This window comes from Drosophila willistoni (genome assembly GCF_018902025.1).
Source record: "Drosophila willistoni isolate 14030-0811.24 chromosome XL unlocalized genomic scaffold, UCI_dwil_1.1 Seg141, whole genome shotgun sequence".
Lineage (NCBI taxonomy): Eukaryota > Metazoa > Arthropoda > Insecta > Diptera > Drosophilidae > Drosophila > Drosophila willistoni.
In genome coordinates, this window is record NW_025814052.1 from 3794739 (window position 1) to 3808437 (window position 13699).

Below are 13699 nucleotides of genomic sequence, written 5' to 3' on the forward strand. Positions count from 1 at the left end.
AGCCCGGACACTGAATATTTGGCGAAATTCATTTTATTTCATTTCGTTTTCAGACTGCCACCATTTCTACGTATTTGCTTATTGGGTTTTACAGAATTTTAATTAGTTTCCTTTTTTTGTATGTGTGTTGTGTGTATATGTGTGTGTAGCTATTTGCTGGGCAATGCAATATCCATGACTGTCAGACAAGAATAAACGCACTAAAAAAAATCTTCGACTGGGCAAAACTCAAAGCCCTAAAGTATAAAGGAAAACACGAACATTTTAGTTTAGCTATAAGGATTAGTGCTAAGTTTACTTTGAAAAGCATTTCATATTCCGATTTCTTTGTCCACCGATCGATAGATTGATGATATTGATAACGAGGTTTTTATATTTTTTTCAATTCCTTGAATATGAATGATTACACAGGCCGACATTTTCGAGGTCATGAAAAAGTATTCTAAGTTCAATGGGTCTTTTATAGTAATTTGGGGGTGCTGATCACGGCCCTGTACTTACCTTTTGCCCATCACGTCAGGATTTTGAAAAAAATGCGTTGGAATTGTTCAAAATGGCCTCATTTTCAATATTTTCTAGTATAATAAACTAAATTTTAACCTATTGATATATTAGTTATGATTTAAACGCAGTTTACACAAAATCAAAGAGGCGTTTTTTTGTTTTCATCATAATATCATACACTTTGGATATGATTCCAAAATGAGTAAAATTCAACCCAAAAAAGTATGCTATAGGGATGCAAAGAATTTGCAACTAGTTCTATGCATGTAACAAATTGTTTATTGGTAATGTTGGCAAACAACAGCTATTTTTCTTAAACAAGAAATTCTATAATTCGTTAAAAATGTCAAAAAACAATTTTTAACTTTATATATTATACTTTTGGGTGCCTATTTTCCAACCCAGATCCCCTAATGTCACAAAATCTGGATGAACAATAACTGAGTATGCAGTCAGAATCAGCGTATCCGAATTAGTTAAAACACCTCTCAGGTTAACGTCACCAAAAATCATGTCGGCCTGTGTTATTTAACAAACTCAAAAACTGAGAGTTGTCTTAGTTATCTACAGAAATTAAATTGGCAATCAATCATATATAGTAGCGCCAGTTTAGGCAGTTTGGCATTTCAAAAATCTAAGTAGTTTTATATTCAAGGTGTATCCTTGTTTATCTGTTTTCTGTTTTATTTTATTTCGTTTACTTTTTGCGAACTTTGCCTTTTTTTGGTCTATTTTATAAATTCATATTTTTACTTTCATGATCAAAACAGATCCCGAAATCCTATATTGTGTTTTAATTTAGTTATTTGGAATTTCCAAGTATTTGAGGCCATTTGAAAATATAAGATATAACTTGTTATAATTAGGTAGAAATTGGCTAATATGTAAAATCTCAAAAAATTCATAAAAGTTTTTAAAAATGCTTTATGAAATAAATGAGATTAGTTTATATCATAACTTAAATAAATTCTTGTGCCTCAGTATATAACATACCAGCTAACTAAAGTGGAGGGGCTAAGAAAACTTTCCAAGATGAAAACTACATAATCACTTACGTGAAATGTGAGAATAAGTAGTGAAACGCGAATATTCTACCAATTTAATATAAGTATATACAATATAATCTATTCTCTACTTTAGTTACAGTTGAGTTAAGAGCCATCTTCACATACACTGATTGGCCATGAAGTATATTGGTTGCTGTTATTATTTGAATTGATTTTGTTGTCATGCATAAATCTATTGGTATTCAGTTCTGACATTTGGTTATTTCCTTTTCTTTATATTTACCACTTCATTGACCAATAAATTGTGTATATGGTATAAAAATAAATGGCATAAACAGGCGAATGGCTTTTTAACAGTTTTGTGAATTGCATGCGAATTGCGCGTAAGCATTTAATTAATGGCATTAACTTTTCTTTTTACCTCCCCATTCTCATCCCTTCATTCGTTCTTCAACCACACCACACCACCGCACCACCGCACCGCCGCACCACCGTCATCGTCTGTTCAATTGTTTGGCCACTCTCGGGCCCTGGCTCTGGCTCTGACTCTGGCTCTGGCTCTGGCTCTCTGAATATGTAGCAACAAAAGCAAAAACGACAACAGCAACTGGCACAAATTGCACATTAAATTGGCACATAACTTGCGGAACGAAAATCTCATTAATAAGCCCAAGCGTAAGTGAAAAAATTTTTATATATGTATGAAGTAATAAAAACTGAAAGTCTTTGCGACTTTGGTATACCCGCTTTAAATCAGTTCAAATGCATTCAAAATTTGAAGATTCGCTATGAATAAACGTAATGAGTTCCAAAATGAAGTATATTGAGTTATCATCGTCTATATTAGTCTATTTTAATTTCATTTCGCAACATAAAAACGATGAAATTTAGTTCATATGATGGTATTTGGCTACCATGGCGTATGATGAATTTATGTCAAGTAAGCTCTTTGGTTTGGTCTATTGACTCGTTGATGCAGGGTATTTTAATAGGAGCTGCAAATTATTTAATATATATATATATGTTTGTGAATATATACATATTTATTTATTTATTTTTTTTTCATTTCGCCTTTCTGTCCTGTCTATGTGCTTGTCTGTTTTGTCTGTTGGCCTGTGCGGCACACACTCTGTGGCTAAGTGCGTTTGTATATTTGTTGTAATTTATTGCCTACATACAATACGTGCCGTGCCACATGCTGTGCGTGAGTGTGTGTGGTGTCAGTGGTGTGTGTGTGTGCAAATGAAAAGGTCGAGTAAGTCCACTTAACATAACACCGGGACAATTGACATGGCCTAGCCTAGCCTGGACAAACAGTACACAAACAAATGGCATAGTGAGTGGATAGAGCAACCATATAGCCTCTATATATATGTATGGTGGAGCAAACTTCGATATTTTCATAAATGCGATCGACAAAAAAAAAAAAAAAAAACAAAATGACAGACAGAATTCATTCAGACTTTCAGACAGAAAGTGAGAGAGAGAGAGGAAGAGAGAGATAGAGTGGTTATTTTGTGGCTGTAATTTAATATGGAAAAGTGTTTCGACACTTATTTTATGCGGCAAACAGACACACAGAGATATAACCATAATATGGTTATATTTTATATATATATACACATATATATAAAAACACAGATGGACACTCACACACACACACGTACACTCACACACAATACGTGTAGATTTCAGCGACATGCCTTCATCTCATTCATATTTAATTTCAACTGTGTCCAACTGTCGCCATCACGCGAGAGTGCAAAACTCTCACAATTATGAATTCATGTGGCCAAAATTAAATGTCCGATATCTAGCATAGAGTATATATATATGTATGTATGTACATACATATGTATGTTTCTATGTCTATTGAAAGCCAAAATCGTGTGCGTTTAACTAAACACAAATTGAGTTGATAATGCTTGATTTATGCAATAATTGATTGATAAATATGTGCATTCCGGTTTGATTTTCGGAAACAATTAAACTTGCATATCGCTGATTTTAACATTCATTTACGATCTATTGCACAAATCCATTGCAATACCATTGCCACTTAAGCTAAACCAAAAAAAAAGTAAACAAAAAACAAATTTTGTAAATTTGTTAGCTTTTTGATTGCTTGAAAATTCTTTTTATTATAAAAGTAAGAACAATATATTGTTACGTTTCCAACTATTTTAATCAAGTTTTAAGCTTTAATATAAAGAATTTGTTACCAACTAGTATAAACTGTTAATTGCAGTCTACACAGACTAGAATTTTTAGAACTAGAAATTGTACCTAAAAACTAGCCCATTGCTTTTTCAATTTACAAAACTTCTACGTTGTATATTAATGAATTTGAAATTATATATTTTGAAATTTTTTGTTTGTTTTCCAAAGAAGTTTAAATATAAAATACTGTTGCATACTAAGGGGCGTTGTTGGAAATTTTTTAGCTTTTAATGGGAAAGTTCTCTGTCTTTTTTGTCCCTTTTCATTATGCAATGTGCTTCATTAAGTTTATGCTTTGCCATCCTGTAATCTGTTGGCCAGATTAGAAAAAGAAGAAGAAGAAGTCAACTTTAGTTAGTTTTTGTTTTTGCATGCTTTGCAGATGCTTTCTGGGGTTTGTTGTCATAAAATAACTGCGGGAACTGCAACAAGGCCAATTACATGCTGGACGCATTAAGGATTGACACAAACGTACAGGCATAAGGACATATACAGAGACTCATACAGAGAGAGAGAGAGATAGAGAAAGTGAGACAGAGAGCAGCTGAGATAGTTAAAGGGAGATAGAAAGAGAAGAAACATTAGTTTTGCTAAACATAAACGTTCTTATTTTGTCACATAAAGTGTCAACAGTTTGACAGTCTCAACTTTACACAAATTTACGATGTTTACTTCTCCTCCGTAACCAAGAGATATTCCATCTCTTTCTTCTTCATTCACACTATGCTGCGCATTTTGCCACATTCACACAATCAACCACAATATCTTCAATGTGTGTGTATGTATATACATACATACATATGTATGTGTAAATGACTGGGTCTACGTACTGGGGCTTCGGTCATATTGTGTGTTGTTGCCTTACTTGCCGACTTGGCCATTTGTTATAAAATGACACATCATGTTAATTGCCAATTAGAAATGTGAGGCATTAAGTAGTTGTTAGTTGTTATACATGTCCATGTTGACGTCCATGTACATGGGTACATGTCCACGTTCTATATTCACGTCTATGTCCATGTCCATTTCAATGTCCTTGCTCATATCCATGTGTGTGCCTGCTTATTACCGTTGATTGAGCATTCTTCAACTTATGACCACGATGTGAAGGAGATGGGGAAACGGCTAGAGGAGCCTTCAATTCTTGGTGAGATTGAAACAGATAGTTAATTGAAATTTCTTTCAAAGTGAGACCAGATTAAATATTATAGTTAATCATGAATACCAATATCTAAAATCTTACTTTAGACCCAAACAACTTTCATTAAATTGCCCTAAAAAGCTTAAATTGTATCCTTTTGAATAGACTTTGACTCAACAAAATCTTAATCTCACTTTTGGCGAATCACTTCTTGGTTCTTAGACTAAGGATCAAAAAGGTCATAGAACCCATTTGATTAGCTAAACTCTATGCATTACAGAATATATCTAATACTTACAAGGACTTATAAGAACTGCAACTGTTGAGAGTGACAGATATATAGATATATAGTCCTGTCTTTTATTTATTTTGTAGTTCGCAATGCACTAAGATTTGAAATGCCTTTATCGTTATGTGAGAGCATAAACCTTTCCTTTTAAGTAAGGCAGAGTGGGCCAAACGACAACACAATAAAATGTCAAATGAGTACACGACACCCACACACACACACATACAGACAAACACTTTTACACAAATGAAACATTTGCAGTAAATGTGATACGAGCTGCCATAGCAAAGTACAGGGAACAACGATGACGAGTAAATTGCGTATAAGGAAAGCAAAGCACAGCAAATGGCCAACAAAAATATGGATATGGCCTTAGACCTAGGCTATAGTATGTAGTATTATAGAGATTTTGCCTGCAACAATTTTCATGAGGTGTGCGACGTGATGTGCATGTGAATCGAATTGATTTAGCCTCAGATACACAGAGATGAAGACCAAAACAGAGACGAGGACAGAGAACGAAAAAAGAACGCGTGTTGAGAGGGCGATGTGTGTGTGTGTGTGTGTGTGTGTGTGTGTAAGTTAAAGGATGAAAAGCTGAAGTAAATGATGCCAACAGCATCAAGATATATATTATATTTATATATATATATATATATATATATATATAGTATATATGTATGTTTGTATATATACATACACACACTCAATAAAGATCGATGGGTTGATATGAAAACAAGAATGACAAAGCCGGCCAAATTTCTGGGCAATTTAATGAATTGCTCGTGTTATACATTGGCTAAACGAAATTGATTTTCGTTTAAACAAAAAAAAAAAAGAAAAAACAAGGCTAATCAATGTTTCGTGAACATCGTTTAAGCATTTTGAGAGTGCGAGGCATAATTTATCCCAAAACAAATCTTGAAAAAAAAACTCTATTAAGCATTCCACAAAGAGCAAGCAAACTTACTATTCCAATCGAATAACTCAAAGAGTTTGATTGGAATCATTTTTGTTATTATTATCATCCAGATGCGAAAATTGTTTAACCATGGCAAACAACTCATGACTTTTTGCCAGATTGATCACATCGAAAGTTATACTCATACTCAAATAAGCTAATAAAGACATTTTGGGTTTTTGGTCTAAAAGTTTTCAAGATATTTTTCCTACAAAACTTCAAATCAGCCAACATACAGCAAATCTGTACAGAGTTACTGCGTCTTATGTGGGTTAAATGCTAGTTATAAACACACACAAACACGAGGATGTGTGTGTGTGTGTATAAGCACACATACATTTAAGCACTTTTTGTTTTTCTTTTCTTGTTTTTTTTTTTTTTTTTAGCTGGAAAAAGAGCGGAAACGGATACAAATATTTCGTATTTTTCGGTATTATGGACTTCATCTAGTGGTTGGGTTTGAGGATTTTCCAGGCGTAAACCAACAAAAGCCATAGAATATGGTTGCCAAGGGCTTGTGGTTTAAGGGCAGGTGTAGACGTCAGACGGCAGAGCATTGAAATTGGGGTCGGGTTGGGTTTGGGTTTGGGTTTGGGTCTCGTCTTTCAGATTGGAGTTCGGTGTTTGTCGGGAGGCGGGGTGTTTGGGGTTTGGCCAAAGCACGCACATAAATGCAGACAAATTGCGTATAAGTCGACGTCAGCGGCAGCACGTCCTACACAAAGTATCATAAAAATTACTTAAATAAAAAATAGAAAAGCAGCAACAACAATAACAACAAAAAAAAGGAAGAAGAACAAAACCGGAATATAGCAGGCAGCCGCACAATACAAACATACATATATACAGACATTACATATACATAGATGCATGTGTATGTATGTGTATTAAAACATCTACAATATGTGCAGATGGTAAGAAAAAACCAAATTTAATGTGTCATCTTAAAGTAAAAGTTGAAATTCCTTGTCATTGACTTGAAAATTCGATTCGCTTTTTAATGGAGAGTTTCCCTGTCAATGCCCCCCGTCCCACCCCTTATACTTCATTTTAAAGCAATAAAGTCATCAACGAGAAAGACAGACTCGAAAGAAAAAAGATAGAAAGTGAAAAAAAAACTACAGGAAAATGAAATGAAAATTATGATGCCTGCAGGGTACGGCTTGTTCGTTTTTCATTCCGTTGTTTTTACTTTTTTTGTTGCACTGCCGCAAAAGTTTGCCATAAAAATCACTCATACGCCCTGTTACTCTCCTCTTTGGCTTGCATCCATTAAATGCCAAGTGCAAAGTGCAACAAAAGTGCTGCAAAATTCAGTCACCATGTGTGTGTGTCTGTGTGTCTGTGTGTATGTGCGTGTGCGTGTGCGTGTATGTGTACGTGGCCACAAGGAGGTGAAGAATACCATGCAGTCACGCCCCCTTTTCAGCATACTTATGCAGAAGATACATGGCTACACTAAGAGAAATAAACAATTAGAAAAATATACTTTGCACCTTGCTAAATTCGGACAAGAAAAGTTTATAATAATGGCCATGGTCATATATATTTCCATAGCATATGCTTAATTATAAAATTTCACATTTCTCTCAGTGCATTTTAAACGACTCTTGTTGGACTTGCAGCTTAAGATGCTGCTGCTGTCAGAGGTTGCAATTTCTGCAGCTGCTGCTGCTGCTGCTTTTGCTGCCACTGCCACCGTCGCTGCCGTTGACAATTCTTAGAAAATTTATGTTCGAGTGAACTTAACAAAAAGATGTGCAAACACACGCTTCACACCCACACACACACACAACACCCCACATCTACCCTTTTGGCCTGATTGCTGGTTAGCTTGATAAGCTCATCCTCTAGAGCCCCAGTAGAACCGGGCGAATAGAAGGCGTCACTTATCATGTGATTTATGTTTGTAATTTAGTTGTACTCACACTCACACTAAAATTCGCACACTCACATATACAGAGACAGGTCCCAAAAGTATGCAACGGCAAATTGTCAAACAATGCAAAGCTTGTGCAAAAAACAAACAAAAAAAAAAAAAAACCAACGGCGAAAAAAAATTTACAAAAAAGAACTACAACAACAACAACAACAACAACAAGCTGTGCTGACCATTGGTGGTTAGTGGCAGTCTCCAAGTCTCTAAGTCTCCAAGTGCAAGTGCTTGATGCTTGGCGAGCGAGTCAACTCTATTTTCCTCTATTTCCACCTCCTTCTACCATCCCAACCAATCCCCCAGGCATGCCACATTACTGTCACTCACTTAGCCAGGCATCCACTTTGCGTCCACCGAACATTTATTAACTGGCCTTGGGTTAAAGCGGGCTAGAAAACAGGATAGAGGAAGAATTAGAGAGAGAGAGAGAGAGCAAAAGTCCCTATCCTCATCATCATCATCATCATCTGAAGCCTAAACTCTCTCACTCTCTCTCTTTCTCCTTCTCCTTCTCTGGTTGCTAAGGTCTTTCTTAATTAGTAATCAAATTAAGTGATGGCTTTAACTTCCAGCCGAATGCTAATTTATGTTAAACAAAAAAGAAAAACACCCAAAATAAAAAAAAGAAGGAGGATGAAAAAGCAAAAAAAAAAAAAAACAAGTGCCCCGCTATCTAACAACAAGTAAGACAAAAATAGATCATTGTCGATGGATGGACAATACACTTCGAGCAGCATACTAAACTAAACTTAATCAATGGCATTCCCGACTTAAGAGTGCCCTATCCCACATATACAATTAGTTTGCCAAATGAACAGAAACTAACATCTACTCCATGAACTCACAATCTAAGATGTTTTTTTGTTTTTCCATTTCATTGTAAGTTAAAGTAATCGTATTGTAAAATTTTCTCTTTGACAAGTTTAGTTTTATCAGTCAACTGAATCTGCTATAGACATTCCCATCTATACGCTTCACTTTGAATGTAATAGACTTGAATAGTAAATGTTTTAATTAATTGAGAAACTTACAGATTCCACAAAATAACCTCAAACTACGAAAAACTCAAAAGTTAAGTGATATATTTGTGGGTTCTTTTAAAATATATAAACTCCAACTATTCTCTGCCTTTCTCTTATTTCATTCCAATCTTAAGACTTATCTATTTTAACTTCATTTTACTAATAAGTGAGATCATAATGTATTACCCAAGGATTAAGTTTCATTATGGCTATAAATTATCGTATCTATTTACTTTTGTATTTGAGTTGAGTGTTGTTGGATGATTCTAAATTGGAACAGACGTAAATAAGTATATTGTTCATTTGGCAGTCGGCATTCAGTATTAGCATAACTTTGTTTTTGCCGTAATTTTTGCCACTGTGGTTTTGTTTACTTCTCTCTGAGCAGGCAGGCAGCAAAAGCAGGCGAAGATTCATTCAAATCGCGGCATCATCTTCATCGTGCTACAACTCCGGCTCTCTATGCTGGCTTTTGTAATCAAAAACTGTTTGCACAGGCGGTAAGAGCAGCATCAGCATCAGCAGCGGGTGGGCTTGGCGGTACTTTTAATTAGCGCACTTCGAGGCTCACTTTATCTATCAGATACAATGCCAGTATAAGCAGCATGCAAGGACTGTCTGTCTGTCTGTCTGTTTGACTGTCTGACTGTCTGCCAACCTCCTGGTCATGTTTTCTCGCTCTTGCAGCCTACTTTTGAATGGCACTCTCGCTCTTTCTCAGTCTCCCATGCTTCTACATCATTTCCGTTTCATCCAATTACGGCCGCTTTGTCACTGTTTGCATTCCGCTTCATCTTCATTTTCGTCCTCTCCTCGTTCAATCCTCCACTTTTACTTTTGTTGCTGCTCCTTTGCTGCGGTTTATTTTTTTTCTTTTCTTTTTTCGTTTCAGTTTCTGCTAAATAAACTTTCGACATGTGGCACACACACACCCACACACCCACACACACACACTCTTGTCTTGGGCGTCTTTCATTTCCGCTTCACCTTGTATTACGGCATGCTCATTAGACTTGGTTACTTTCTGTTTAGCACGCTCATTGGATATTCTTTTAAATTGTTTCCCACACAAATCAAAAACTACATTCGAAACATGTGTCGGACAATGTGTTAATAGGTTTCTTAAATAAAATTTCATCTAAATTTCACCATTTTTCCTTAATTTCATCTCACTGGCCAGAATTTGCAGCACTTTATAAATAATCTTCTCACATTTGCGCACACAACTTGGCACTTCTGTCTAATGGCACACACTTTTGGCATAATTTTTGTGCTGGTCCTTGTCTTAGTCTGCCACATGCCACACTTGGAGTGGGGGGTGGATGGAAAAAAGAAAACGCACAAACACTTTGGTGGGCCAAAATGTTTGCCAACCCAACTACTGTGAAATAAATTACAGCTTTTTAGATTTTTCAGCAAACTGAAGTATTAATTGAACATATCCTGGACTTGGCCAGTCTTAAGTCTTCAAAAACAACAAATTTCTCTCTCACTCTCCCTCTTTTTGATTAATAGTGGATTGTTCTATCAAAGCCATTGGAAAAATATTTATCAGCTAACTCGAAGATATAATTGAAAATACTGGCCATCTAATTGTTAAATTTATTTCTCATTAGGCTGCTATTTAGGCTCATGTTGTATCATTCTTAGAAACGACAGTCAAACATTAGTCTACATTTGCTTTACTTTATAGGAACTTTAGTTACTTTTATTCGTTTAACTAGAGATTTCGTTCCAAAGGATCTTAATATGTTGAACTTACCACATCAATGATTTGCATGAGTGTTAGACCAAAACTTAATTGCAATGGATCGGATTCGTTAACCACGGGCCGTTCCAAGCTATTGTAGTTATCGAGCAGGGCGTGCAGCAAACGCTTCTCATGTGGTCCAGCCAATGTAGCTAAAAAAAAAAGAGAGAGAGAGAAATATTTTTAACAAATAAATATATATGTATGTATATGCTGTCGTTTTGGTTTTAAAGAAATAAGCAATATATCGTTAAATATGACTATCTTTCATCTATCGAAAAAATGAAATTAATTAATGAAAAGCGAATTAAAGCAGAGCTTGCTAAAGGACTTTCAAATATCTGATTATGTCTATTGAAGCCTGTCGAAAATGATTATAGTCCGGCGTAAGGATAAACCAAAGGTGTTCGTTAAAATTCAATTTTTTTTAGGCCAGTCCAGTGGAGAGTATGTACGATACATACAAGCAAAACAAAATGTGGTCCATTTGAAGTTCATTTCTGATTAAAAAGTATTTGATATTATTTTCCATTGCAAAACTTTCGAGCAGAGAGAGGAAAAGGTAAATTTTTCATAGCTTACTAAATGACTTTCCAATATCGGATTATGCCCATTGATGCCAGGTAAATACGATTACAATCTGGCGAAAGGATATCCGAAAGGTATGCGTTAAAATGCATTTTTTCTTGCTTTGGACACTCCCGTGAAGAGTGAAAAATGCATACACCAATATCTGTGCACATTTTCTGTTTTTTTTTTCTGTTTTTTTTTCTGATTTCTCACATTCCACCAAAAAGGAGAACTGAAACATGCCGACTCTGAGTTACAATTAGATTTGGTCAGTTTTTTGCGAATGCTGCAAGCAAATGAAAGGAAGATAAAAAAAAAGAGAAAACAATGTGGTATAATGACGCACACACACACACACATATACTTTCAAAGGGAAAAAAAAGAGGGAGAGAGAGAGAGAGAGAGAGAGGGAGAAGGAGAGATGCACACCAGAGGATGAATAAAATTCAATTTGACATCGTTTTACGTTGTTGGCCTCTTGCCGCCATTTTCCAAGCCATTTTGACTTCACTTTATCCATGTGGAAGGTTTTGCCTCTGTTTCTGTGTGTGGGAGGGTATCGAATTCTGGCTTGAGGTCGGTAGATGGTAGTCAATGTCATTCCCACACCGATCCAGTCGTTCGTGGCGGCAGTTTAACTTGCATTAATGTGTCGTTGTCATTGCTATCCTCCTGTTCTCTTACTTTGCAGTGCCTGTTCCTGTCTCGCTGCTGCCAATTAAATTTGTTCAACCAATAAATGGGCTTTGGTTTGACGTTAGCACCAACCGAAAACCAATCCAGAATAAGGGAACGGAGGTGACTCGAAATTGCTTGAGCTTTGGCCATGGAGACTTATTTTTCGCCACGATAATTGTTGACAACTGACTACCGTTGCGATTGAACGGCAATTCAGGCCACAGATTTATTTATATATATTTCAATCTGCCAGTATATTGACAGTAGAGGCGGAATCTAGCAGGCTTATAAGCCATATTGAATGGTTACTAAAACAATTTGAATTTCTTGCCATGCCATCAGCCTAATACTAGATGAATGAAGGAAACCGCAAATAGAATTCTGCCTTTGGAGTAAATGATTAAATAGATAAACTTAAGGTTTGTCATGACAACCAAAAACCGATGAGTTTGACTTGGCATATTTCTCAGAACTGTTTCCATTCAAAATTGATATGTATAAAATTATATATGACATAAAATATATTCAGATTTATATAGTCTTTGTTGCTGTGGTATACAAATTTTGTTGGTGTATGGCAAATATCGATTGGCAAAGAGTTCAGTGTCAATATCTTAATTGGTGGCCATCAAATCAGGCAACAGGAGATGAGACAGAACAACTTGAAATTTTCCTTTCACCTGATGTACATAAATGATTGTTAGTCGGTGGGGCAGGGTTTGTTCAGGGGGGTGGGAAGCGTTCGTGTGCACGTGACAAAGTGAAATTGTTAAATTGAAGTGCCATTTGGCGGGGAAGCGATAAGCAAAAGGGCAGGTGACGTAGGGCACAACGCGAATCCAAAAAAAAAAAAAAACAAAAAAACGCACACACACTCACACAGATAGAAAAAGAGACAATGAAACAAGCAGCAAAACTTTTGACACACTGATAACAGGTGGGACGAAGGCAACAGGCAAAGCGGTAAAAACAACTCAAGCAACTTGGCAAGAAGGGTCTGTGGGGAGGGTGGAGGAGTGAGAGAGAAAAAGGTGATGGGAAAAACAGAATTCAAACTGGCAGCAGGGCGCCAGCTGGCTTTTCTCTTGGCTGTTGAGATGGTCGTTGTTGATGAATGTTGGCGGGAGGGGGGAGTTATGGGGGTGGGGGGAGACAACAGAGAATAGGGAATAGAGGAGGATCGTCACTTTTTGGGTATTTCAGGGTCTCAACAATTTTAACCATTTAACTTTGCTCGTTAACATTAATTTCAATGCCAGTTTCCGGCCTGAAGCAATAGTCTTGCTCTGTTGGTTGCATGGTTCTCGTTGTTGTTGTTGTTGTTGTTGTTGTTGTTGTTGTTGTTGTTGATGCTGGGTAATTGCCAGGCAAAGGATGAGGTGAGACAAGCAGGTGTCATCATCAGAAGCAACGCCTGGCCAGGCAAAACACAGGAAGTCCATGAAATGCTTGCGGATGTTGTGCGCTCTGACGGAAGCCAAGTGACGGAAGTGACCCAACCAAGCAGCCAACCAACCCTCTCACACTCACAGTCTGGCCATCATACTCTAATTACAAACACCCAAGACCCGACCCCAGTTGGCATCACTTCCATAAGACACACACACACACACACACGCAC

General features: G+C 36.5%; 1 protein-coding gene across 1 annotated transcript in view; it reads right to left on the reverse strand.

Moving 5' to 3' along the window:
* LOC6649099 (neuronal acetylcholine receptor subunit alpha-7) overlaps nt 1-13699 on the reverse strand; it is a 106837-nt gene that overhangs the window by 52122 nt on the left and 41016 nt on the right. Inside the window, exon 2 of the mRNA XM_002071236.4 lies at nt 10843-10982. Within this exon, the coding sequence (XP_002071272.3) occupies nt 10843-10982 (140 nt within the window). The remainder of the gene's footprint in view (nt 1-10842; nt 10983-13699) is intronic.